This window comes from Tachyglossus aculeatus, chromosome X1 (genome assembly GCF_015852505.1).
Source record: "Tachyglossus aculeatus isolate mTacAcu1 chromosome X1, mTacAcu1.pri, whole genome shotgun sequence".
NCBI lineage: Eukaryota > Metazoa > Chordata > Mammalia > Monotremata > Tachyglossidae > Tachyglossus > Tachyglossus aculeatus.
Genome location: NC_052101.1, coordinates 80,658,166 through 80,685,142, shown reverse-complemented (window position 1 = coordinate 80,685,142; position 26,977 = coordinate 80,658,166). Strand labels below are relative to the sequence as shown.

The 26,977-nt window shown below is 41.9% G+C and overlaps 1 protein-coding gene across 5 annotated transcripts in view; it reads right to left on the bottom strand.

The window, feature by feature from the left end:
• The window catches only part of FAM120A (family with sequence similarity 120A), a 94,586-nt gene extending 71,948 nt beyond the window's left edge, over nucleotides 1-22,638 (bottom strand). For 4 of the 5 annotated variants that reach the window (XM_038771849.1, XM_038771853.1, XM_038771852.1 and 1 more), the window contains exons 1-3: nucleotides 22,067-22,638; nucleotides 10,845-11,091; nucleotides 6,986-7,068 (exon numbers count right to left, since the gene is read on the bottom strand). In XM_038771849.1, coding sequence (XP_038627777.1) covers nucleotides 6,986-7,068; nucleotides 10,845-11,091; nucleotides 22,067-22,540 — 804 coding nt within the window. In that variant the 5' untranslated portion in view covers nucleotides 22,541-22,638. Of the gene's footprint in view, nucleotides 1-6,985; nucleotides 7,069-10,844; nucleotides 11,092-21,064; nucleotides 21,122-22,066 lie in introns of those variants that run through there. The other variant, XM_038771854.1, reaches the window with a different exon arrangement.
• Between the last annotated feature and the right edge of the window lie 4,339 nt (nucleotides 22,639-26,977).

Genomic DNA, 26,977 nt, shown 5'->3' with positions numbered 1-26,977 from the left:
GCCATGACTGAGGATAAATGAAAAGTAAGACTCCCATGAACTTTGTTTCAAATCTTAGTTACAGGAAGGAGGATATGGCCAAAAGTAGTTAGGATAATGGAATTCAAAGTTAACTCTGAAAATATGAAGGCCTTTAACTCTTGAGGCCCAAACACACAAGACTCTAGCTCCAAAAAACAAAGAATCTCAGGCAATTGGACTTCCCAGAGATCCATCCTTACTACAGCTTTTTCAAAATTCCACTAACTATTGTTGGGATGAGAATAATGTTTCCACTAATCCAATCATTCTCCTCTGAATCCCTACTAATTATATAATGCAAGATACCAGGTAATGGGTTATTGGAAAAAAAGTTAGGTGAACAATTCCACATTAATGGATAAGGTATCTGGCAAAATAATGAGGTTACAAGAAATTATACTTACAGAAAAGGTACTATTTGTAAAACTTTCATTAAGTCCTGTTTAGAGACTAACAAAAAGTTTAAGCCACTTATATGTTTCTATAATCAAGAAAATTCAATGGAAGATACCTCTGTATACTTGACTTTACCAATAACATGATGTGATAAAAGAGCCTCTAATAAGTAACTGAAATGAGGAAGGAATAATGAGAAGATAATCGTTTAAGTGTTGGATGAGGAAAAAAAACCAAACAACCTGCTACAAACTTCACAATTTTAAAAATGAAGTATGGTTGAATATCCCAGGTGTTAATGGCCCAGTGACTTATTTCTTTTTTAAAGTGGATACCATCTGGAGACTGATGCCCTGGCTACCTCCAGGAAGTTATTTCCTAAGCACTTATTGAAACCACAAAAATCCAGACCCAACTCAGAATTCAAGATAATTTGAACCCAGTACTTACCAACCCTGCTTCCTCTCTACTGCTGCCAAAGGAAGGCAGGTTTTGATCTAAAGGAAATGTTTAAGTCACACAGTTAAAGCCTTAAAGTGCAAGCAGCAAGAGAGGGGCAGGAGGGCATCAGCAGGAGCAGGTTCAGACAAACACTAGAGCACTTCCTGCTATCCTAGGCAAATTTAAAGAGACAGAGAAAAAAAAAATGAAAAAAGTACAGATATCAGGAAACTGATGAGGGAGTCTCCCATTTACAAAAGAACTGTGTGTATCCACTCTGGTGCCAAGGATCACCATCAAAATAAATTGATAAACAAGGAACTTGTCTTGTTTTTTTTTTCCTCTTGAAAAATAAATTTATTTTCTTAACAGGCCTTTCAGGTCAACATGTAAGCACAAAAACAGAGGCCAATCTTTTCCAGGTCTCCTCTTAAGATCTTTTCTACTCTGAACATTTATAATATACTTTATTCACTGATGGCTTATGACAGTGTTCCTTGGTCACCTGTAGTGTACGTTCCAAATATCCGGTGCCTTTGTGTATCTAGTGCAAATGACCTTCTGATTAGTGATGAAGTGTTTCTATGCAATGGGCAGAATCATCTTTCCCCTTAAAGGCTTAGATAAAATCTTTGGTGGTAAAGATCAAGTCTACTAATTTTATTGTACTCTTCCAAGTGCTTAGTACAGTGCTGAACACACATTAAGTATTAGGCACATCTCCTCCAAGAGGCCTTCCCAGATTAAGCTCCCCCATTTCCTCTCTTCCCACTCCCTTCTGCATCGTCCTGACTCGCTCCCTTTGTTCTTCCCCCCTCCCAGCCCCACAGCACTTATGTACGTATCTGTAATTTATTTATTTGGACTGATGTCTGTCTCCCCACCTCTGGACTATGAGCTCATTTTGGGCAGGGAATGTGTCTGTTTACTGTAGTATTGTACTCTCCCAAGCGCTTAGTACACTGCTCTGCACACAGAAAGTGCCCAATAAATACCCCTGAATGAATGAATATTCAATAAATAGTACTGATTGATCAGTTGCATATTTTATATTTTGGCAAATATTGAAGGACTGGAAAGGGCACAGTCTGATCAAGATAATCAAATGCCGTTGAGTTGTTTCTGATTCACAGCAACTTTATGGGTAATCATCCATAGAGTTTTCTTGGTAAAAAATATGGAAGTGGTTTAATACTGCCTTCTTCCGTGCAATAAATACTTCAGTGTCTGCCATTGTCTTTTATCAACATTTTGATCACTTGATCATCTGCCTTTGACTCTTTTCCATGCCGCTGCTGCCCAGCACAGGTGAACCAACTGTCTCTGACACTTCATCTTAGACCTTTCAATTATGTGTAACCCTGATGAGAAAATCCCTCTTAATGGCATAGCTCTAAGCTTCACTGGCATACACAAACTCTCCTGCCAGGATAAGGTGTTGATTCATAGGAGAGGGGCACAGTCTACTCATGTATTTTAGAAAGAAACACACCTGAACGGTTGCAGACAGCTGGAGATCAAATTTCTTTTTCTCCTTTTTGCAAAAACTTCAGAAAAAAGTGTCACAGCTTTCCTCAATATCCCATTACAATGTTTAATAGCCACTAAATTCTGAGGGCCTAACCTGATTTCCTCCTGATGCACTTTATTTTTCTTATTCTTCATCTCAGACTGAAGGGCTACCTTCTCTCAACCCGTCAAAGTCCCAACTTATCCCAACTTTCTTCAAAACCCAACTATTTCAATTTCATAAGGTTTTTGCTTAGCTATCATGTTCTGTATCTCTGTATCTCTCAAGGTGAGGAGGACCAAATCAGCCTTCATTCTCTCAAGACATACACTATCACCGAGAACTTTATGAGGATACTTCATGGTCCTCGTATACTATGCTAACACAACCTCAATTACACAAAATGAACACTCTCAACTTTATTATGTCAAGTTTATCAAATGCCAGTGATTCATTCCTTTCATCAATGCCTCTCACTTGTGGTTTTCATTAGAGAGTAACCTAGCTAAGTAAACTGCTATACTATCCTATAGTGAAAAGTATAATTAGTAAGAGCAAACAAATCCACTACTTTATCACCCAAAAATGTTACTATACTAGGGTCAATACAGCAAATCTTACTTTAGAATTGCATAAATCCTTATAATTCAATGTGTATTCTTCCCTTTTAATGGGTTACTATTTGATGCCTGATTGTCAAGGTATTTGTTTTGATGTTATTGAATTTGAGCTCTAATGATGCCTTTCAGACAAAAAAATCAGCAGCATGGCCTAATGGAAAAAGCACAGGACCTGGGTTCTACTCCTGACTCTGCCAACTGCTTGCTGTGTGACCCTGGGCAAGTTACTTAACTTCTCTTGGCCTCAATTAACTCATCTGTAAAATGGGGATTAAATACCTGTTCTCACTCCTACTTAAATTGTGAGCCTCATAAGGCACAGTTATTGAGTCCAATGTAATTAACTTGTACTTATCCCAGAACTTAGTGTTTGACCCATAGTAAGCACTTAATACCATAAAAAAGTATTTGCTATGTGTTTTGTACCAGGCACTGTACTAAGCACTGGGGTAGACACAAGCTAATTGGGTTGGACACAGTCCATGTCCCATATGGGGCTTACAGTCTTAATCCCCATTTTACAAATGAGGTAACTGAAGCACAGAGAAGTTAAGTGATTTGCCTAAGGTCACCCAGAAGACTAGCGGTGGAGCTGGGATTAGAACACAGCTCCCTCTGACTCTCAGGGCCATGCTCTATCCTCTAGCCAACGCTGCTTCTCATTTTTAATTTTTTATTGATTTTTATTCAAAGTACTCTATATCTGTTGGGCATTCATCATGCACCAGGGGTATATGGTGCCTGTACATTTACTCATTATTCAGTCCAAGGCAATGCTAACAGGTATTGGAGAGGGAGTTTTTGTAAATTGTTTCAAAGCTTATGGCAAAAACTGGACAACTGCCAAAATTCCAATGGATTTGCACACATATTTGGACAAATCTTATTCTGAGGACTAAAACTAATATCAATCGTATTTATTGAGCTCTTACTGTGTTCAGAGTACTATACTAAGCGGTTGGGAAAATATACTATAACAGAGGGGTAGACACATTCCCAGCCCACAAGGAACTTAGTCTAGAAGGAGGCATAGACATTAATATGAATAAATATATCACAGATATGTACTTAAGTGTTATGGGGTGAATAAAAGGTGCAAAATCAAAGTGCAAGGGCGACACATACGGGAGCGGGAGAAGAGAAGACGAGGGCTTAGTCAGGGAAGGGCTCTTGGAAGAGATGTGCTTTTAATAAGTCTTTGAAGATGGGGAGAGTGATCATCTGTCAGTATGAAGAGGAAGGGCATTCCAGGCCAGAGGCAAGACGTGGGCGAGGGGTCGACGGAGAGACAGACAAAAACAAGGTATAGTGGGTAAGTTGGCATTAGAGGAGTGAAGTGTGCGGGCTGGGCTGCAGTAGGAAATAGAGAGGTAAAGTAGGAAGGGCAATATGGAAATCACCTAATATGACAGCACAAGCATGACTCACCTGGTGAAAACCCTGGAATCTCAGATATATGCAGAATGCAAGGAGTTTAGAAGTGGGGAGAATTAGCAGACAGGGGTAGAGTGGAGGAACACGGAAACGGAAATATAACGATATTCATTTAAAATAAGCTTCCCCAACTTATATTTCATTCGCAATTAGAAAATTCAGTTATTGTGGACAGGGAACTTGTCACTTCATTATTCTGTACTCCCCAAGTTCCTAGTACAGGGCACTGCACCAAATGGGCATTCAATAAATGTTACTACACCTACTACCCAGAGAATGATCTTCTATAATACAAAGTTAAGCAGAAAAATGTGACCAACAAAGTGATTTGATACTCAAAAACAAATGCTCTTTGAAATTTCACTTTCCAAGTATACTTAATCTATTTCTGTTCATGAAAGTATACTTTATAATAATATGGCTTCAAATAGACATCTTTAAAACTGAGTTCTTTCAACTTCTAAAAGATACCTGATTACATTTTCACCACACAGCAGGTAACATATGCTTGCCAACACCAATTCTACATTCTACTAATGGCCAGTCCAGTTCTTGCTCTGAGTGTACACTATACTTGTATACGTCATTCATTCGACCTACTTATACTTTCAATAAGTACAGAAAGTATTGTCCTTCAGCATTACTAATGATTGTGGTACTTGTTAAATGGTTCTTATGTACCCGGCACTGTATAAAGTGCTGGAATAGACACAATATAGCTGTCCTTTATGGGGCTCACAGTCTAAAGGGAAGGGAAAACAGGTATCTTACCCTTAATTTTATGCGCAGAGAAATTAAATGACTTGCCCAAAGTCACACAGCAGGCAAGTGGTGGAGCCGGGATTAGAACCCATCTCCTGACTCCCAAGCCCCTTCCACTAAGCCATGCTGCTTTTCAATTTTAAAAAGAGAGAAGGAATGTTTTTCAGGCATTAAACAAAGAGAATCTATCTCTTAGAAGATGAGTTCATGCCAATACGTGTAAACAATAAATTGGAAAAGAAGAATCTGAGATAATCACTAAATAATAATAATAATAATAAAAAAGAATGCCTAAGGGCTTCAGGGGCAGGGGGAGAGGTGTTTCACACTTGAAGAAGGCACCACTGACAGTAACATTTACCTACAGAGATTTGTGCCTGAAAAAGGTCAATGAGGGGAACCAGCCCTGACAACACTGCACCTATATCAAGACTGTCCTTTGCTGGGTTGGGAATGTTGGTCTGCAGTGCTTTTTTACACAGCTTTTCCTTTTCCCTCCTTCTCTTATGGTTCTTGAAAAGAGCTTCTCATTTCTTCTTGTTATTTTTTCTGTCATTTGTTTTGCTACAAAATATAAAGCTCACCAATCATGACCTACTAGGGAATCCAGTTTAATTTGGGTGAGGCAAGCAACTTTTAAGGACAATTTCCCTAGTCCCCCTTTAGGGATGAGCAAGGCATTCCCAAATAGGGTTGCTCAGATACCTGTCCACATGTTTTGTTGTCTGTCTCCCCCTTCTAGACTGTGAACCTGTTGTTGGGTAGGGACCACCTCTATATGTTGCCAACTTGTACTTCCCAAGCGCTTAGTACAGTGTTCTGCACACAGTAAGCACTCAATAAATACAACTGAATGAATGAATGAATACCCAGGGTGCTGCAAAAAAAGTGCTGCTACCGCTTCAGGCCATAAGTGACCAACATCCCAAACTGCCTACTTGCTCTATGTAGTGCTAGGTATGAGACAGCCCATCGTTTGAGTAGAAGCAGGCAAGAAAAGATAATGCTGTTTGATTCTAGTACTACACAAAGGATATTTGAAACCAAAGCACCAACTCAATTCAGTAATTTATCAAGTTTTCATATTCTTTGTTAGACTGATGAACGAAGCCCAATATGATAAACTTTTCAACAAGTAAAATAAGCACCCCCAGTAAAAATGACTTTTCAAAATTATTCTTGAAAGGTAGCTTTACCCTTTCTGAAAGGCTAATAATCCCATGCTTTAGCAAGGAAGAGGAACAGATGGAGGGAAGGAACGGGGGATGAATATGGTAAGCAAAAAATTAAATATAAATACATTCTACTTTTATCTAGTACATCTTGATGCAATTCGGGTCGCCATTCACTAAAAACAAATTCTAGCTAGAAGGGTGGATTCCAAATTTAAGCTTGTAACATGGCAAAAGATATCAAACTTCTACAAGGATATCATACTAATTTTTAAAGGCTTTGTACTTTCTTAGAATCAAAAGTTAATTAGGTTCTATATTAAGAGTGGTCATACAAGGTTAGGGAATAAGAACAACTTCAAAATCTAGGGAAAATCCCCCAAAATAAAATATGCAATAAAATATATGCAATGTTCATCAAAAGTTTTAGGAATTTAGGGCAAAAAATGGAATCTATCTCCTCGCCCCCCATGTATTTGTTCTCATAATAAAAATGTATTCACTCAATAGGGAAAGCTAGACTTTTCCTCTCTGAAATTACATTTATTTTCACAATCTATAATACTAAAAGTGATATAAAACTAAACAGTTTATTATTTATTGTGTTAGAAATGAAATGAAGTTTGTACCTTAAGTGAGGCTAGTGGATGTTCTGGACCAAGTAAACTCCAATGAAAAGAAGCCAAATCTTCATCAGGTAGAATGTGATTACCTACAATATATAATACGCATAACTTAGAGCCAATTTTCATTATAAATTACTACATGGGGGTATTTAAGATATTGTAATTGCTTAGAGGAGACTACTGTTCTTTTTTTCCACAAAAAATACTACCAAGCATGTTAATTGACAATCATTATTAGTTCCTAAGCCAAACCTCAGCTAATTTACATAAATGCTTTAAAACTCTTCCAGAATTAGAAGTTATGAGAAGACTACTTACTCTCCTAACCAAAATGCATCAGTAACAAGAAGCAATCAATGAGAACTTTACAAGTTATGACTAGTGGGAGATTGCAATGAAAATAAAATTAAAGTCCTCTTGTGTCTATTCCTGCTCGCATGGAAGCGGAGATGAAGAAAGTAGTTTCCCTCGACTGTAAGCTTCTGGTGAGCAGGGAATGTGATTACCAACTTTGTCTCACTGTACTGTCCCAAGTATTTAATAGAGTGCTCTAAACCACTGATAGCTTGATTTTAGCCACATGAGAATGCCAAAATTAATTTCTGAATACATTATCAGTTTATAGGTATGCTTAACAAGTTTTACAAATTCTTCAGGAACTGAAGCTTTACCCATTTTTTCTAATCTAATTTTATGAAAGAAAATGAGGAGAGATATCTGTACACTATTGAGATATTCCATATGTGGTCTTTAAAAGCTTTTAAGAGTGTAAGTTTTGTATAATGGCAATTTTATGCAACTGAAACAGAAAAATTAAGCTAAGCAGCTCGAAGTTTGAGCAATACAAAGCAAATCATCAAAATGCTTAAACATAATAACATTTTGGATGTTTCAATTAATCAAAGAAAGATGAAAATAATTCAACACACTAAAGCAAGACAAAAAGGGCATGTTATCATTAACCAGGCTTTAAAATGTTCAATTACTGATGAATTAGCTTTCAGCAGATGTGATACTTACCAAGAAAGAAATCCAATAAACAAGTGTTGCTTAAACCTAATATTGAAATAATACAACTTCCAAAGTTGTAAACCTATTGAAGTTTCCAACACTAGAGAAGCAGCATGGCCTGCTGGATAGAGCACAGGCCTAGAAGTCAGAAGACCCAGGTTCTAATCACAGCTCTGCCACTTGTCTGCTGTGTGACCTTGGGCAAGTCACTTTAACTTCTCTGGGCTTCAATTACCTTACCTGGAAAATGGGGATTAGGACTGAGAGCCCCATGTGGGACATGGACTGTGTCCAACCTGATTGGCCTGCATCTACCTCAAGGTTCAAGTACAGTGTCTGGCACCTAGTTAAGCACTTAACATATACCATAAAAAACCCACAACTTGAACTTTCTAAAGTCTGTACAGTATCCAGATTCATCAAAACTATTAAACTACATAACTATTAAAACTTATTGTCACATCTTAAACAAACATCTCATAAAATTTTAATAAATCAATGAATCTAATAAAAATTAATTGGATGATATATACTCTCAAATATTGTTTAAAGAATACAAAAAAGTTGCTACGGTATGTTTTTGGAAAACTACATGTTTACAAAAAATTCTACAATCTTTCAAAGCGAAAACTATTTGCAAATGGCTCAAAAAAAAAAAATCAGATGTGACATTTGTGGTACATCCAGTTCTTGAAGCCAAATAGAAGCCTTGGCAAACCTTCAATTTGACTAAATATTTTCTGCCATAATGGTACCCAACTCTGGAAGACTCCCAAAAGATATACTAGGCTTCTTGATTTTGCTTTTTGATTTATTAGTTCATCAACACAATGTTAGATAGTGTGCAGGCAAAGTAACAGACCTCGGCGACAACTTTGAAATGTGTACTATCAACAGTGTAGTACTGTTGAAAGTCTTTGGTTGTGTGGCCTATGGGCTATTTACTTCAAAATGTCAATCCAGGAACACAACCCACAAGGTTCTAGGATACAATCTGTCAGTAGCAAAGCAATGCTCATCACAGCACTCCACTGCGTGAGACATGTGAGGTGACAGCAGGATGTCCTAGCCGCTATGTAGGAGTTGAAGTGAGGCAATTGTGGATGAAAACATTCTAAATATAGAGTGAAGCACATCCTTAAATGATGCAGCATAGCTGTAAGATGCTGGAAAACAACTGAGGCTAAGCCTCATGGGTTGCAATCAGGAATGGGCTACTTGTTTTGAGTAAAGCCTTCCAGAGAATAATGATACTATGAGGCAGCCTCTAACAGAGTCAGACCCAGCAATAGCAAAATAATCAACCCAACAAAGGACATGCTCTTCACATTCAGATTGGAAGGAGTTACAGGGATGATGGGAGACACTTTTCAGCCATATCTACACAGATGGATTAAGTTCACTATCAAAAGCATCACCTTTAAATTTGGGGTATATGTATCTGACAATATACACATACACACAGTTCTAATACTACAAATCACCCGCTTGCCAACACTGCTAAATGTGAATTTCCTATTCTATAATACTGTTTTCAATACATTTTTCACACTGTCTTTAAGAATCTGAGAAGTGAACAAGGAAGGTAGTCACTTCTGCTATATCACGATGGAAGTATTAAGGAATGTTTTTCCCACATGAGATTGTCCTGGACATAACGCAAGCCACAAGTTGGCACATGCACTGCTACTCTTCCAGCCTCCCACTCAGCCTTACCACACTGTACCAGACAGTACTTTGTGTTTTTGCAATTTTCCAATATTTAATACAGTAAAATGGCAATGTGAGTTTGTAAAGTACCCTAATAGTGGGGGATAATGATTTAAGAATTTGGAACAAAAATGTCATAGTGCTAGGTTAGAACCACCTACCCCCCAAGGCCAATAATTCCCATTGAATCAACTGTTGCTATAATGTGATCGTCACATAACAAAAGATTCTTTAAGAACACAACTATGACATTCTAACAGAAATGACTGTAGGCTAAGATATGGGGGGGGGGCAGGGGGAGAATGCATAAAAAAATGTATTCAATCAGTGGTATTTATTGAGCACTTATTAAGTGCAGAGTACTGTACTAGCACTTGGGAGAGTACTATACAACAGATTAAGTAGCCATTTCATTCATTCATTCATTCAATTGTATTTATTGAGCACTTACTGTGTGCAGAGCACTGTACTAAGCGCTTGGGAAGTACAAGTTGGCAACATATAGAGACGGTCCCTACCCAACAGGAATTGTGCTTAAAGAAGTGCTTGGGAAGAAAATGATATTTGCTTTGTCCAAGAGTAGTGTACAAGAGTATGGCAAATTACAACAAATAAATAAAATTGGGCACCTATATATTTCATTGTTTCATGGTAAAATTTGGGGGCAGGTAAAAAGAGTATGCTATGCTCAGTATTTCTCACCCATATAAATTCCAGTTAAGTAAAACTGCAATAAAAAATGCAATATAAAAGGTACATGTGCTTCAAATGTATTTATTACTTATCAAAATGAAAACGAGATAAACATGCTTACTAAGTATGCTCATATTATACTATTTTTACTTATTCTTCAAGCAATTGACTAAAGTGGTGTGAAAACATAAGTGAACGATTATGCATTGCCTATACCAAGTTACGATACTTAATCATGAAAATCTGTTCCAGTTTTGGGGTGCATGAGACAAATAATAGTTGAGAAGTTACAAGTGCCATCTATGCATGCATAGTAGCTAATCAGAGTGTATGCACCTACTTGCTTAAAAAAACAGTGTTGTATCAACGTAAAGAAAAGGTAATATTACCTGTCAGAGAAAGTAACTCTTACATAATATGGATAAACTTCTCTTACTATGCCACCTACCTAACAGAGCAGCAAAAATTGGAAACCGGTTTGGATTCAGGTCCAGTTGCTTGGCAACTTCATGCATCAGATATTGGCTTGTTGTGAGACTTTTCCCATTACGGCTCAGTTTTAGGGCATGGGCGCTGAAATAGTACGGGATGTTGCACAAGGCATAATCGGAGTCATATGCAACCAAGCCATGGAAACCATTTTCTCTGCAGAATGCAATCACTTCTTGATGATGATCTTCAATGCTCTGGGCAACCTATAAGGAAGAAGAAAATCAAATGCAGTATTAAGGAATAATGATCTCCTCTGTTACTGAGTGAAAAACTGATATGCACATTCATGTTTTTAAAGGAATCTGAAAACTCCTGGATGCAAAATAGCCCAACCTGTAGCACAGGTTTTACAACAAATATAGGGAGCCTAAATAACAAGAAGGCCCTAGAGGAACATAGATTTGAATTATCTTCAGGGTACGACTAAATGATTCTGTACCATGTTGCAATATAACTAGGAAGAACTGATTGTCAAATATTCAACAATGCCTAGCTTGAGAACAGTTAACCCACTGAAAAAGTTTACAGGGGGTTAAAAACAAACAGAAAGAAAAGTCCATTCTCCTAGCCAGTGAAATTATTTTGATTGCACTAAATAGCATGCTAGTACATTGTTATTAATTGGGCAAAAAAGTGCACTTATGTCAAATGAAATATAGTTAGTGTTTTCAGAAAGTTTTCTTTTTCCATTCCACTACCCACTTAATTTCAATTTCTGGGTACATTTACATACAGCTAGACAGGCATAATGCCATGTTATTTCAATAGATTGCATATCAAAACTAATTCAATAGGAATGAAGAGGAAAATCATATCAATAGGCTTCAATTTATTACCTTTTTCAATGCAGCTAAAAGCATGCTCAAAAATCTAGGTTTTTCTTTTTATAAACACTGACATTAGATCAAATTTACAACATATGAATTTTCTAGGATGCATGAACAGTATTAGCCCCTTCACATATAAGTGATCTTGCCATTGCAAACACGAATCTTGTTCTGAGATTTCATTTGCGTATTCTTTATCAATGGTATTTAATGGGTGTTTACTTTGTGCAGAGCACTGTCCTAAGCACTTGGGAAAGTACAGTAGGTACCCACAATCCCGGCCCTCAAGCTTACCATCTAGTGGGGCAGACAGATACTAAAATAAATGGCAGGAAAGGAGAGCAACGGAGTATGAGGATGCGTACATAAGCGTAAATGCTGGGAGGGTGGCAGGGGGGAATGAATATCCAAGTGCTTAAGGAATACTGGCAGTGAATAGGTGACACAGAGGGGAGGGAAAACATGGTAAGGGGATGAGTCAGGGAAGGTTTCTTGGAGGAGACATGACTTTAGCAGGGCTCTGAAGATGGGGAGAGTGGTGGTCTGTAAATTATGAAGGGGAAGGGAGTTCCAGGCAGGAGGGAGGGCATGAGCAAGGGGTTGACGTCAAGAGATGAACTCAAGACATGGCAAATTGGTTGGTGTTAGAGGAGCACAGTGTGTGGGTTGGGTTGCAGGGAGAGAAGAGCAAATATAGGTAGGAAGAACAGGGCTCATTGAGTGCCTTAAAGTGTATGGTGAGGAGTTTCTGCTTGATGCAGAGATGGAAGTACTTCTGAGGAAGGAGTGTGCATGGAATGATTTCTTAGAAAAATGATCCAGGCAGCAGTGAAGTATGGACTGGAAAGGTGAGAGGCTAGAAGCAGGGAGGTAAGCCAAGAAGGCTGTTGCAGTACTCCTGTTCTCAAGAACAAGAAGGATGAAGGACTAGGTGGCTCAGAGCAAAAAGAACCACACTAGGTTCTGCCTCTGAGCCAGCAAAAAGCAAACACAAACTACATAAAGGACACAAGTGGAACCACACCTTTTCTTCAATAATCCAGCATGTTCCAATCTTGCAAAACCTCTCTAAAAACATGTCAATATAATTCAGTCCCAAGGTACTGGATGGACTAGAATGGCCTCAGGATTCTATAATTAGCACCAAGTCATTAAAAAATCTGAATTCATGCTGGGAGTAGCATTTTGAACAAATTAAACATTCAGGGAAACCCAGACTAAACTCAACTTTTAATTCGCTCTTCCAAAGCAGTGCCAGAGAACCCATACAATCTTGAATGTCGGGTACCGTAAACCCCTCAAAATTACTTGGAAACTAGTTACTAAATACAGGAAAAACTCTTAGGTGGTCAGTGGGAAATGATGGCTTTTTAATCAGGATTTAAAGTTTTCAATACATCACACTGGAAAACTTTAAAAGCAGAACCATCTTGGAAAGGCCTGAATACAACAGAATATTGGAGTGAAATCAAAGTTTCAAACATCCAGTGACCTAAAACTCTTGAACAAACTTCTGGCCTGTCTATTCCTCTGGCCCAGTATTAGGGCATTCTAGGGATACCCATGTTATCTCCACATGATGAAAAAACTGAAGCTCTGTGCACTTGTGTATAGTGCAATAGCTATCAGCTCTCTCATGTGACCAATAGGGTGAGATGAGATAGTCGAGTACCTGCGGCAAGCAGAGAAGAGCGTAAGTTAGGATGGAAGAGCACTGTCATTTTCCTCAATCAACAATATTTATTGTGCACTTACTGTGTGCACAGCACTGTACTAAGCGCTTGGGAGAGAACAATACAACAGAGTTGGTAGACACATTACCTGACCACAACGAGCTTAAAGTCTAGAGGGGGAGACAGACATTAATATAAATAATTTACAAATATGTACCTAGGTGCTGTGGGGCGGAGGGTGAGGTGAATACCAAATGCCCAAAGGGTATGGATTCAAGCATGTAGATGACACAAAAGGGAGAGGGAGTTGAAGAAAAGAGGGCTAAATCAGGGAGGGCTTCTGGGAGAAGATGTGACCTTAACAAATACCATTAATAAAAATGCCAATAATAATAATAATGCTTTGAAGTGGGAAGAGTGTTGGTCTGGCATTTAAGGAGGGGGAGGGAGTTCTAGGCCAGAGGGAAGATGTGGAAGAGGGGTCAGCAGCAAGATAGATGAGATTGGGGCACAATGAGTAAGTGGGCACTAGAGGAGCCAAGATGTGCAAGCCGGGCTGTAGTAAATCACTGAGGTAAGATAGGAGAGGGCGAGTTGATTGAGTGCTTTAAAGCTGATGGTAAAGGAGTTTCTGTTTGATATAGAGGTGTATGAGCAATCACTGGAGGTTCTTGAAGAGTGGGGAAATGTAGACTGAACTTTCAGAAAATTTTCCAGGCAGCAGACTGAAGTGGGGAGAGACTGGAGGGAGGAAGGTCAACAAGGAGGCAGATGCAGTAGTAACCATAAAGGGATAATGAGTTTAAGACATTGATCGATGCCTCTACCCCAAACCTTTCACAAAATTAAGATCAAAATTAAGACAAAACATACATTTCTCTCTAAAGCATCAAACAAATCAAGAAAAGAAGAAATCTGAAAACTACATCTGAATAGACTTATCGCCACAATGGTAAGGACCAGGTGACACTAACATGGGTTTTCACCCATGTTATGAAAATTATAGAAGCCAGCCAATAGAGGCATAGCAATACAATTCAAGCCTACTGTAAAAATCACGGTATTCTCACCGGCACTTTTAAATTGGGTTCCAATGCAGACATCATCATCAATAGTATTTACCAAGGACTTTTCATGGAGTATGAGAGAGTTAATAGACATGATCCCTGCCCTCAAGGAGCTTACAATTAACAAAGCTTAAAAAAAATTTAGTAATGCACTCTAGAGATATCAGTGTAGTAAAAGATTCAATGACAAAGATTCCTTAGAAATCACATAACTTACAACTTCATTTAGAGGTTAAAACTCCTAACCAAGACCACTCGTTACAAACATTTTAACTCTACTCCAATATAAATTTCATATCTTGAGGTTGTTTCCCTAACAGTTCTGGCAAGTACTCATCTACACATCAGCTTAAGTCACAGCTTTAATATAAAATTATTTTTCTTTGAAAATGCAAAATTACTCAACCTAGAGGCAAGGGGCAAAAAATATTCTTTAAAAATAAAGATGACCTTGCATTAAGTTTAATAACCAAATAAGTCACAGAAATTCAAATTTACTTAAATTCTGGACTACTAAAAAAATGTTCTTGATGTAATGAAGCCAGGACCAGGCCACTATGCTTTTAAAACTGTTAGAATCTGGGGGAGATTGCAGTGATTTGGCACGAAGACAAGGGATTGAGTGGAATGGAACATCAGGACAGTCCTGTCAATAGCAGCGTGGCCTGGTGGATTGTAGCACAGGCCTGGGAGTCAGAAGGGCCAGGGTTCTAATTCTGGCCCCACCGTTTGTCTGCTGTATGACCCTGGGCAAGTCACAGCTTCTCTGTGCCTCAGTTACCTCATCTGTAAAATGGGGATTAAGACTGTGAGCCCCCGTGGAACATGGACTGTGTCCAACCTGATTATCTACCCCAGCAGTCAGTAAAGTGCCTAGCACACAGTAAGCACTTAAAATACCATTTAACAAAAAAAAAGTACTATTCGTCATCCTGTCATTATCCTTAATTTTGTTTTTGCATTTTTTAACTGCTCCCACTGTCTGTAATATGGTATAATTTATTTCCCTCTATCTACTCCCTGCCCTCCCCCTAGATTGGGAGCCCTTTGTGGGACTTAACTGATTTGTTTACCTTCTATCTATCCCAGCACCAGACAAAACTGGGTTATGGTATTCATTGAAGTACTTAACCAGAGCAAACTTTCAATTTTTATACATGAAAGATACAGAGGAGTAGGACATGCGGATAAAGTGATTTAGCCACCACCTGTGCCAAAGCAGCTTTACCATTCATGATAGTGTCCTGGTACCCTTTGGTGGCCCTACTGCCAGAGATAGGAACAGGGAAAGGGGAAGTGACAGGGGTGTCCAGGTAGGTGACACAGGGCACAAAGTCAACTATGGTGTAGGCAACAGAGGCTGAACTGCAGCCAAAGGCTCACACGCCAGGCAAAATGGTTTGGAATGCCACCCTCTGTCACATTCCAAAAGTTGTCTACACCTGTAATACAATGACCTGACTTGAGATGGATTTTTTTTTAAACAAAGGATGATTCTTTGCTGAGGCTGTGACCTGCTTCTTCCTTTTTTTTTCCTCCAAGCTCACCAACATCTAAACAGGGTGAAAGCATCCCCTAAATTTGATTAGGGCGTTTTTAAATTAGTCTTGAGTTAAAAATTAAAAAGGCATAATTTTCAAGACAGTCTTGACCTTCCTAAAGCAGCACCAAACAGAGAAATAGCAAATCAAATGGATTCTACTTGCTATTATAGTTACCCGGAATAAGAATAATCCATCTGATTCACTGAGGACCTGTGTGCAAAACACTGTACTAAGCACTTGGGAGACTACAATAGAAGAAAAAGACATGGCCCCTGCCTTCAAGGAGTATATAATCTAATGGGAGAAATTTAGTTAAAAGGGGAGAAGATAAATGCATTGAAGGATTCAACGCCTGATAAGGACAAAATATATAAGGTGCACGTTCCAATTCAGTCAACAATATGAACTATTAATAAGATGGTTTATTTGAAAATAATTAAATACATGAATTAGATCAAAAGGTCACTATACATTTTTGGGGATCTTAACACTCAGGGACTGTTCCCCCACCAAAGTTGATACTGTTATTGCACATCCACAAACTGGAAGCATGATTTCAGATCATAATAATCTTACTTTTTGTGGCCTTCTAAACATGCTTAATCATTTCCCAGGGTGGCGACCAGTTGGACTTTCCTCAGGTTAATACAATACATTTTGTGGGTGTGGACAGTTCCCAGGAATGTAAGCAGAGACTTGTTTCTGATAGGACTTTCAGAAGACTAGCAATAATGGAAAACCTGTTCCATGTCTCCTAAAACTTGTTTGGTAAGCACATATGGAAGAGAAATATCCAAAGTACAATTTCACTTCCTTGTGAGAATGCTCAAAATACCCAATATCATCTACCTCAAGCCACATCTATGCATTCAAGATTCCCCTTGTTCTTGTCCTCCAGGGAAAACCCTGATATAGGAGAAGAGTATTATGTATGTTGGAGCACTAAATAAAAGCTATGCGAGAGAAAATAGTATAGCATAGGGAGGCTCTATAATAAAATTAGTAAATAATAATAATAATGGCATTTATTAAGCACTTACTATGTGCAAAGCACTGTTCTAAGCGCTGGGGAGGTTACAAGGTGATCAGGTTGTCCCACAGGGGGCTCACAGTCTTCACCCCCATTTTACAAATGAGGGAACTGAGGCCCAGAGAAGTGAAGTGACTTGCCCAAAGTCATACAGCTGACAAGTGGCAGAGGCAAGATTTGAACCCATGACCTCTGACTCCAAAGCCTGTGCTCTTTCCACTGAGCCATGCTGCTTCTCTAGTAAAGTTAACTGTAATGATTACATGAAGCTATGGATATATAGCCAATTTTCTCACAAAGGGTGAGAAAAGTCATTCAAACAGAATACATTAACTACAAAATGTTCAGGAACATTTAAACTTCTCTAAGCAGACATCTGTCAATAAATTATTCAATAATAATTCCAATTTTCTTAAGGTATACAAGATATTTACAAAATTTATAGACTGCTTTAACCTTACTTTCAAAAAAAATATCCTAATCAATTTTTCATGGAAGTGTACCATCTAACAAAAGGAATTTTCCCTAAAAAATCATTTAACAGCCATTTAAACCACAAAAACAAGCCTCAAATTACTTCTCCTTCTTGGATTGTAAACCTCTTGAGGGGAGGGATTGTGTTTTTTGACTCTCAATCATTCATTCATTCATATTTATTGCGCGCTTACTGTGTGCAGAGCACTGTACTAATCCCAAATGCTTACTAGTGTTCTGCACACAGTAGATGCTCAAAAGTAATAATGGTATATTTTGAACATCTAATGAATGTAATATACTGTAGTAAGCACTTGGAAAGTACAATAATAGAAGCATAATAATAATTATGGTATGTTAAGCACTTACTATGACCCAGACACTTCCTAGTGGAAGCACTGGGGTGGATACAAGCAAATCAGTGGGACACAGTTCCAGTCCTGCATAGGGCTCACAATCTTAAACCCCATTTTACAGATGAGGTAACAGGCACAGGGAAGTGAACTGACTTGCCCGAGGCCACACAGCAAAGTGGCAGAGCAGGCATTAGAACTCATGACCTTCTGACTCCCAGGCCCGTGCTCTACCCACCATGCCATGCTACTTCCCACCAGACACATTACCTGCCAACAAGAAACTTACATTCTAGCCATTAATTGACTTTAGTTCCAAAGGAAATGTCTTGTCCCTGCAAACGTAAAACTTAAATATTTAATACATGAGCAAATGGATAATTAAATTTTATTAAGACTTTAAGGAAAACAAGATTCAAATATCAGGTTACTAGTTAGATGACTCGAAATAAGTAAAAAGTTATTACAAAGCAAGTCATACAAAACTAGATAATGGTTTTAGTTTGATTTCTCATCAACAAATCATTGCCTGTAGCTTCCTTTTAGACTGTAAGATCCTTGTAAGCAAAGAACATGGGTTTGCTTATTAGCCTAGTAGACCGAGCATGGGCCTAGGAGTCCGAAGGACCTGGGTTCTAATCCTGGCGCTGCCCCTTGTCTGCTGTGACCTTGGGCAAGTCACTTAACTTCTCTGTGCCTCAATTCCCTACGTGTGCAAAATGGGGATTAAGACTATGAGCCCCATGCGGGACAGGGACTGTGTCCAACCCGATTATCTTGTATCTACCCCAGTGCTTAGAACAGTGCCTGGCACATAAGCACTCACTACCATAATTTTAATTACCATTATTACTTTCCCAAGCATTTAGTACAGTGCTTTGCAGTAAGCATTCAATAAATACCACTGATTTACCAAATACAGTTTTCCTGGCAATGAAAAGTGAATTTTTCAATTAGACCAAATAATATTTCCTCTAAAAGTGGGTAGAAAACTATACCCTGCAAGAGCTACTCAAATTTGCATGGTTTAGGCATACCCTAGGTTACGACCACACGGTCTAGGCAGGAGGGAGTAGGATCAATCCCCATTTTTATAGATGAGGAAACTGAGGCCCAGAGAAGTGACTTCCCTAAGGTCCCAAAGTGGACAAGTTGCACAGCCAGGATTAGAACCCAGGTCCTCTGACTCCTTTCCTCTCAGACTCCCAGGCCTATGTTCTTTCCACCGCTTCTCAGGGAAGGATTGAAAGTGTAATTTTCACTTCCTGTATGGCTTAGCTGTCACGTCGGGTCTGGTTCTGGAACAGAACCTAAACCAATCTACTGACCGCTTACTATGCGCAGAGCAGCATACTAAGTGCTTGGGAGAGCATCATACAAAAGAATTAGCAGACATGTTCTCTGCCCATAACTCCATGTAAATCTACGGACAAGCCAACCCTTTACCAAACAACCACGTTTTTAAAAAAATAGAAACCTGTTGTATTGTGGGGTGGGCCCGTATCTGTATAAGAATATGATAATGAATATTTTAAGGGTGGTGGAGGGGATGTCTAGTAATGAGGACATTTAGCCTAGAATTGCAGGTGGTTACTTAAAGCCAGGAACAATTTGTATCAGACAGCTAGAAAAGACAAAAACTGAAACAAAACCATAACCTTATGGGGGAGCAGGCTAATCATTTTTTTTGTACTTACCTGCAAGTTTAGCCTTTAATTTTGTTCGTAATTGAAGTCACACCATGATAAAATTCCTAAAGTATCTGGTATTTGGAAGTCTAGGGAAACAGATCTAAGTGCGAATTTCTAAAAATCATAATCATTAGACATATCGAGCCTCATATTTGGCAAGTTCAAAGTCTTGCATCTGGGCACTCCTGCAGTATTTACACAAAGCTGAATGACTGAGCTAGGTAAAGAAGGAAAATGCTGCGACCATAAAAAAGGAATCATGTTAAATTGTCCTTGTGTGTTGAAGCCCCGGCTAGAGTAAAACTAGCTTCTGCACATTTCTAATTTAAGAGGTATGCAACTACACTCACACCAATTCAGTGACAACAAAGGCACACTGTACATTTGCTATATCTGTAAACCAATCAGTCCTTCTGATACATCGACACAGAAACTTAAAAAACATTTTTCACCAATTACAGATGACCATGGGGAGGGACTTCCTCTATCACTGTAGGCTGAACTATCATCATGCATTTTATAGAAGCAGTTATTCTGAAACGTGAAGATTCCCCCAAACCGAGTTAAATAGAAGTTTCACAAAGAAATAAAGAACGGTTTTACTTTTATTACCCCCCCCACAACAAAAAAAACCAAGGTTGACTCTGTCTGTGTGTGTGTGTACACAGATACATAGATGTATATATGCACATATATGTAATTTTCTCTTTTACAAAACCAACTCATAATTTACATATAATCTTTACAAGAACACCTGCTCTCTAAAGTTATCTTTTGGCCCAGTCACAGCTGTGGTGTAATCTGCCAAAGGGACAGTAGAAAGCCTGATAATGTTAAGCTCTGATTACTGATCAGTGCACAACTCTGAAGGTCACTTAATATTAACTGTGCAGGAAAACTATGTCTGTACTATATAATACTTTTTGCATACATGATTTTAAAATGATTCCTGGCATTATACACCACAACCTCTTTCACCTAAGGAAATAAAACTAATATTCCACCATTTTACCTGGATGTTATTTTAACCAAAAAGATTACCACAGTATCTACAATGACACAGAACATGTAAAACGTGTTTATGGAATTGCCAGAAACATGTCCTAACACTAAATCGAATTTTTTTTAAATCTTGAAAACTCAATTTAAACTACATCAGCTGAAAATGCAAACCAGAAGCAATACTGTAGTCTAAATACTCTAGAGTAAGTTATTCGACATTTATTCTCATCTCAACAAATGATCAGCCTTGGTTTATCTTGGTTTGGCTTCTACATTTTGGCCTTGGGAAATGACTTCATTCGACGGGATTACAAATTACCCTCTTCCTTCAATACAGAACCTGTTGATGATAGCAATGTAGCAACCTAAATTCCTGAAGAAATGATGATAGTATTTACTAATTGTCATAGAAAGACGGGCCCATCTCTTCAAGATGGAGGGGGTGGGGGAGGGGGCAGAAAAAAATCTGTACATGACGCTGCACTGTGGTCAATTTTAAACTGGGATTTACTTACTATAGTAAGGGCTCCTGTTCAAGTCAAAAAATGCGCGGATCCAAAAGACACCCCCAAACAGAACAAAAACGCCTTGACCTATAACTAAATACGACCCTGATACAAACGAAAACGCTCGGGGTGAAAGCTGTACTTTACGATCCAAATGCAAAAAAAAGTATAGGATGAAAGACAGAGAGGGCTTAGGGTTCTTTAAAAAAAAAATAAAGAGAGAGAAAACCAATCTCTGTGCCTCCGAGAAACACACTATCTTGCTATCTTTCAGGAAGCTGGGTAGCTTTATTTCAGGTCCAACTCTTAGAAGTCCCGCAGGCCAAAGTACGTCCCGGCCCTGGTAGGAGGGGAAACTTTGAGGGTTCTAACTCCGGGTTTCGAATAGAAAAGCCGTTTCGCCTGGGAACTTGCTGAGCCTCTCCTCTCCCCGCCCATAGCACCGCCAATTTTGACGACATTTTGCGGATCTGAGGAGGAAAGGCAGGGGCGTGATTTTCCCCCCTCCTCCGGCTCTCTAAACTAGGTAACGACACGAACCGGACGGACATCGGGGAGAAGCGCCACTGTCACTGCGTTCGGCCGGACATTTGAGGCCACTGGCTCTCTAACTAATTCGGGGAATTTCCCTCGAGAGGAGCAGTTGGGGGCTGGAGGGGCGTAATGCGGTGGAAGGCGGCGGCAGGCGGGGTTTAAAGAAAAAACGTCGATGCCATGGGGTGGAAGAATTGGACGGGGCAACGATGCCAGGGGAGATGCGAAGAGGGCGCTCTGCTGCCAAGGAATGAGGGGCGCGTTGCAAAGGAGAAGGGAGTTGCAAAAGGGAAGGGACAGTGTATCCTGATACCACGGGGGCGATGGGGGCGCTCTGATGCCAAGGGAGCGGGGGAAGGCAGCGGATCCCCGGGAGCGAAAGAAATGGGGTCTCGAAGGGGGTGCTGCTGCCGGAGTCCGGCTTCCTTCCCCCCCTCCCCAGCCCCCAATAAGGGGGGCAGGGGGCGGGCGCCTCACCTTAATGTGGAAGCGGATGAGAGCTAGTCGGATGCAGTGGGCCATGCAGACGGGGGGCAGGAACCAGACTTTGGGTGGCGGGGTGCCCTTGTTCTGGACGTGGCTGACGATCTGCTGGGCCGTCTGTCGTTCGTTGCCCTGGCGCTTCACCCACTCGTGCAGCCGGGCCTTCTCCAGGGCCCCGTTGAAGAATACGAAGAGCTCGATATTGCCGTTGAAGCAAGCCTTGGCGAGGGCCGCCAGGTAGCCCAGCATGTGGTTCCACTGGCCACCGCTCACCCAGTCCGTGTAGAAGCCGCCGTAGAGGCGGTGCAAGCAGTTGTCGGCATCGATGAGGAGGCGTAGCGGGGTCTGGGGGGGCCGCTGGCGGCCGCCGCCCACCAGGCTCCCCCGGGCCAGCTTCTGCAGCTCCACGGGCACCACGGCGCTCGGGCAGTGCTTCTCGATGTAGTCCTGGAAGCCCTGCACTCCCATGGCGACGATGTTGCAGGGAAATCGTAAGGCCGGATTCGGGGTGGCGAGCCTTCGCTGGAGCTCCCCTCTCCCCGCTCCCCTTCGCTTCCCCGGCCGGATTGGCGGGAGGGCGGGCGGCGGCGGCGGCTGAAAGGGGACCGGGCACTCCCTCGCCCACCCTCCTCGGAGTTTCTGGGGGCGAGCGGCTAGTGAGGCGATAGAGGGGAAGCTGGGCTGGCCAGGGAAGAAGCTGGAGCTTTTCGTGGCGGCGACGGGGAGCGTACGCGGTGGGCAAGCGAGCGGGCTGCTTGTTTCGGGCAGAGCCGGGCGGACGGCGGCGTCTAGGGGGGAGTTGTGTGAGTCGGGGGTAGGCTCATGGCTGCTGCGGCCGCCATGTGCTACCTCACAGATCCATGGCTGAGGAGGGATCTGCCGCTGCCGCCGCCGCCGCCGCCGACTCGGCCGCAGCCGCCTCCTTCGGTCCAGGAGGTACCGGGGAGGGGAGGAGGAGCGACGGAGGAGGCGTGGTGCTTGCGGGGCGGCAGAGTGCACTGACGTACCGCCCGCTACACGGGAAGGAGACCCGGCCGGGGGGAAAGGAAGAGGCGGCGCTTGTGTGAATAGAGCCAAAGCGGGGCGGGGGGCGTCAATGGCCCGCCTCGCACGTCGCCAGTCAGTCAAGTCGGCCTCCTCCTCCTCCTCCTCCTCCTCCTCCTCCTCCTCCTCGCCCGGCCTGAAATGCATCTGCTCCCTTTGGCCTTTAGCTACACGCCTGCCGTTGCCCCCCATTAGGCCCTTAACTATGCCTCGCACCGTCCCCCAGATGGTCCTCACCGCACTACTGCGGGGCGGGAGGGCTACTGTTGGCGGGGCGGGGGGTGGGGTGGGAGAGAGAACGACGACACCAGTCATGCGCACTGGGTGGCGGGGAGGGGCGGGGCTACCAGAAAGAGCGGGAAAGGGGCAGACGGGAGAGGACGAGGGAGGGAGGGGGAGAGAAGCCCCTCCCACCCAGTACAACTCCACGTTACCAATTGAGCGACCCCACCGCTACTTTTCCCAACTAGGGGTCCTCACGCTCCGGCCTACTCCGCCTCGTTGCGTCTATTGGGTCTTGTATGGTAGAGCCGAAAGGGCCCCCTCGTCCCCCTCTCCATCCCCCCCATCTTACCTCCTTCCCTTCCCCACAGCACCTGTATATATGTATATATGTTTGTACATATTTATTACTCTGTTGATTTATCTTACATGTACATATCTATTCTATTTATTTTATCTTGTTAGTATGTTTGGTTTTGTTCTCTGTCTCCCCCTTTTAGACTGTGAGCCCACTGTTGGGTAGGGACTGTCTCTATATGTTGCCAACTTGTACTTCCCAAGCGCTTAGTACAGTGCTCTGCACACAATAAACGCTCAATAAATACGATTGATTGATTGATTGATTGCGAGTCGAGAGAAACGGATTCTGGGCCCGGCCCAGCCCTCGAGGACCTTGAGGGAATCAGCCCCATTTTACCCACGAGATAACTCCGGAGCGGAAAGGTAGAGCCACCCACCCTTCCCATTCTTTCAAATCATGAGCCCTTGGCGGGACCGAGGTGGCGTCAGAGCTTATTAGAGAAGCGGCGTGGCTCAGTGGAAAGAGCCCGGGCTTTGGAGGCAGAGGCCAGGGGTTCAAATCCCGGCTCCACCAATTGTCAGCTGTGTGACTTTGGGCAAGTCACTTAACTTCTCTGCGCCTCAGTTACCTCATCTGGAAAATGGGGATTAAGACCGTGAGCCCCCCGTGGGACAACCTGATCACCTTGTAACCTCCCCAGCACTTAGAACAGTGCTTTGCACATAGTAAGTGCTTAATAAATGTCATTATTATTACTATTATGTTGGATCCATCCCCGTGTTGTCACACCCAGAAAGCGTTTAATGAAGACCAGGATCAGAGATGACCTTACCAACTAGTTCGTGGTCAAAATCAGAACCATCGGGGGTGAGTTCCCGAGAGTCACCACCTCACTTACCTAGCACCAATCGCACCTCCGCGTTCACTCGGTCGTATTTATTGAGTGCTTTCTGCTGGAGAAGCACTGTACTAAGTGCCTGGGAGAGTACAGTATAACAATAAACAGACACATTCCCTGCCCACAACAGGTTTACAGTCATTCATTCATTAAATCGAATTTATTGAGTGCTTACTGTGTACAGAGCACTGTACTAAGCGCTTGGGAAGTACAAGGCGGGGAGAGACACAAAGCCACCATTCAAGCATGTTGCACCTGGCAGCCGGTGAGGGCAAATCCTGCCGGCGAGGGGCTGGACCCCACTAGGTGTCACTAAGTGTATCTCACTGGGCTCCCAGCTGTGGTCCCACTCAACCAGACCCAAGTAGGGGGTCCTGGGTCAGCAGCAGGATGCCGTGGTAGTGGAGCGAGAAAACAGGAGATGCCCATGGGACTGGGAGGTTTCTCCCTACTGCCCGGATGGGGCCATGTCAGCTCCGAAGCTGCCCTCACCTGTTCCGACGGTGTGCCTGTGCCATCCATCCTTTGACGTGGCCCCGGCTCAGCTGTCATCTTTGGGTGGTCCCACGTGGTATGCTGTCCTTTGGCGATGGGGGACTCTGCTCACCATCTGAAGCCCACCCAAGCTGTTATTTCAAACCTCATCGACTCTGAACTGCTACTCTCTGACCAGAGTCCTCCAACCTACTGCTTCATCCACAACCCCCTCGCTCCCCATAACAGTCCTCTAGCCCTACAGAGTCTCCTACAGATCAATCAATCGTCGGTCGAACCATGTTATTTAATAATAATGTTGGCATTCGTTAAGCGCTTGCTATGTGCAAAGCACTGAACTAAATGCTTGGGAGGGTAGGACAGAAGCAAGACACAGAAATCCTGTTCTCAAGGAGATTTCACCCTGGTGAGGGAGCCAGATTAAAATTATTCACAAACAGTGGATGCAAGAGGAGGAACATGCATATGACAGGAAATAGTACCTCTATGTCAGGGTGACAGAGCAAAATAAATATTTGCATATACAAATAAATGTACAGATAAAGCATACAAGTGAGTCCTGCATCAGCAAATTCAAGGTCTGAAAGTGTTTCAAGAAAGAGGGAACGGTCAACTGGGTCAAAGCAGTGCAGTGCTTTGCACACAGTAAGCGCTCAATAAATATGAATGAATGAATGAAAACAGCTGATAGGTCAAGGAGGATTAGGACAGTGTAGAGCCCATTGGATTTGACCCAGGGGATCTCATCAGAGACCTTGATAAGCATCGTCTCAGTTAAGTGAAGTCAAAAACTGGATTGTAGTGGATCGATAAGAGATTTGGTGGAGAGGAATTAAAGGCAGTCCTTTATACAACTCATTCAAGTTGAGCAGGGAGATAAGGGTGATAACTGGAGTGGGGGCATGGAGAACCCAGAGAAAGCTTTTTTAATGTAGAGAGACTTGAGCGTGTTTGAAGGCAGAGGGGAAGAAGGAGCCATCAGAGAATAATGATTGAAGATGGCAATTAAGCAAAGAAAGAAGGATGGGAGCAAACGGTAGTAGCATTTATTGAGTGCCCCTTTGGTGTGGTGAATGTATTAGGCACTGGGGAAGCACAGAATAATGAAAGTGACGTTTCCAGTCCACAAGGAGTTTACACTCTAACAGGGAAGGTATGTTTCCCATCCACAAGGAGCTTACACTCTAACAGGGAAGGTAAACAAAAATATTTACAACTAGAGAGCTCAAAAATAAATTAAGAAGACATATATCCATGAATGCTGAGGCGGGTGTAAATACGTTCATAAGCGGTAGAGTTGTTTGTAAGGATGGTATAGCTCCAAGTGCAAGTATTTTTAAGAGGTGAGAGAGAATGGGGTCAGAAACAGAGGTAGAGATAGGGATGAGAGTTTCAGACCAGGTGGGAGATGAATTGTTGACAGAGAGCTGGAAAAGAGGAGATTGTGGAGACAGGATAGGAGAAGGTTAAAATGCTTGCTTGGGGAAGTTCACTGTACATATAAGTGCCAGCACATAGTTAACAAAGATTGTCAGGGGTTAGAGAGGGAGGAGTTGGGGAAAGAGGAGTTTAAGGAGAGAGTTAGCGGCCTAGAATAGTTGGTGGATGCCTGCGTGGGAGTCAACGAGGATGGTATGCTGCTGTTAGGGAGCTGAAGAAAGGGCAGAGTTTTTGCAGGTGGCCATGGGCCAGGGGTGGGGCAGTAAATTTGAAGTGACTGTAGTTGGCCCGGTTTCTGGATTTCTATAACAGCACTCAGCTGCAGGAGTGTAGGAAGTAGCCTGTGGAGGGAACCTAGGGCTGAGTAGGTTGCTGGTGCTAGAACAGCTGAGGGAAAGGAGGGCTAGGGAGTTGCGAAGGTTATGGTTGAGGGTGTGGACTTTTGTAAGGAGGGGGGGCAGGGTCGTTAGGAGGCTCAAGAGGGAACTAGCTTGAGAAAGGTGAA